Genomic DNA, 1610 nt, shown 5'->3' with positions numbered 1-1610 from the left:
GCCAGAGATGCTGGGTGTGATTGATTGGAAGAACTGCTGATCTTTTTCCTTTGTCTTCCCCTATTGGTGGTGGTTGTGATCTCGTTTGACTGTATTCCCTTGTTTTGCAGGCCCCAGGACGTGCACTTTATCTACTCTGGGTGAATGTTCTTGGCCCATGGTTCTCAACCGATTCATCCTCAACTGCTCCTCCAGAACAGAATGAAAAGCGTCAAAGACGCCAGGAAAGGCGGCAGATGAAACGCTTCTGAGCACAGCCCAAGGACTCATGAAGAAATAGACAATGTGAGATCCTGTTCCTCATGTCTGAACTGATGGAGGATTTTCTATGCAAGACTTCCAGTGGTTGACAGAGGGTCCTAAAAGGAGATCATACCATCCAATACTGGCCACAATAAAGTTATCGACACGTCCGTAAGGATCTGCTCTATAAAACTGTCACATGACCTAACCCCTCAGATGGATGCTGTAAAAATAAAAACTGTTCCAAAACAGCCAATTTTTTTGGTCATAAAGTGTAATAATGAATGCGCAAAAATCCTATGTACCCAAAAAGGTACCAATAAAAACCTCAACTCTTTCGAGCCCCTGCACAAGATGATCAGCAGAAAAAATATATATATGGCGTTCAGAAAATGGACACACAAAAACAATTTATTTTTCAAAAATGCTTTATTATGAAAAACTAAAACAAAGAAAGTAGACATATGTGATATCACTGCGTCCGTAACAACCTGCTCTTATAAAAATAGCACATGATCTACCCTGTCAGATGAATCTTGTAAAATATTAAAAATAACAAAACTGTGCCAAAATAGAATTTTTTTGGGTTACCTTGCCTCACAAAAAACTTAATATAGAACAATTAAAAATCATATGTACCCAAAAATAGTACCAACAAATCTGGCACCTTATTCCCTAGTTTCCAAAATAGGGTCACTTTTTGGGAGTTTCTACTCAAAATCTGCCTTCAAAAAACCATGCAGCGCTCCTTTTCTTCTGCGCCCGTTTACGACCACATGTGGGGTGTTTCTGTAATTCGCAGAATCAGGGTAATAAATATTGAGTTTTGTTTGGCTGTTAACCCTCAATGTGTTAAAGAAAAAAAAATTATATTATGGAAAATCTGCCAGAAAAGTGAAATTTTGAAATATCATCTCCTTTTTCCTTTAATTCTTGTGGTACACCTAAAGGGTTAACAAAGTTTGTAAAATCAGTTTTGAGTAACTTGAGGGGTTTAGTTTCTACAATAAGATCATTGTGGGGCTTACATAGTGGATACCCCCATAAAAGTGACTTCAGACCTGAACTGGTCCTTAAAAAGTGGGTTTTGGAAATTTTCTTAAAAATTTTAAGAATTGCTTCTAAATTTCTAAGCCTTCCAACGTCCTAAAAAAATAAAATAAAATGACATTTCTAAAATGATTCCAACATAAAGTATACGTATGGGGAATGTTAGGTAATAAATGTTTTATGAGGAATCACTTTCTGTTTTAAAAGCAAAGAAATTTTAAGTTTTTGAATTTTTCTAAAATTTTGGTAATTTTGGGATTTTTTCATAAATAAAGGTGAAATATATTGACACAAATTTATGACTGTCATGAATTACA

At 35.7% G+C, this 1610-nt stretch overlaps 1 protein-coding gene across 2 annotated transcripts in view; it reads left to right on the top strand.

Moving 5' to 3' along the window:
• Window positions 1–543, top strand: part of TMEM208 (transmembrane protein 208) — a 59102-nt gene extending 58559 nt beyond the window's left edge. The window contains exon 6 of one of the 2 annotated variants that reach the window (XM_040410061.1): window positions 111–543. In XM_040410061.1, the coding sequence (XP_040265995.1) occupies window positions 111–251 (141 nt within the window). In that variant the 3' untranslated portion in view covers window positions 252–543. The remainder of the gene's footprint in view (window positions 1–110) is intronic. The other variant, XM_040410060.1, reaches the window with a different exon arrangement.
• Window positions 544–1610: the final 1067 nt, after the last annotated feature.

This window comes from Bufo bufo, chromosome 10 (genome assembly GCF_905171765.1).
Source record: "Bufo bufo chromosome 10, aBufBuf1.1, whole genome shotgun sequence".
In the NCBI taxonomy this organism is placed as follows: Eukaryota; Metazoa; Chordata; class Amphibia; order Anura; family Bufonidae; genus Bufo; species Bufo bufo.
This window is presented reverse-complemented; position numbering and strand designations above follow the sequence as displayed.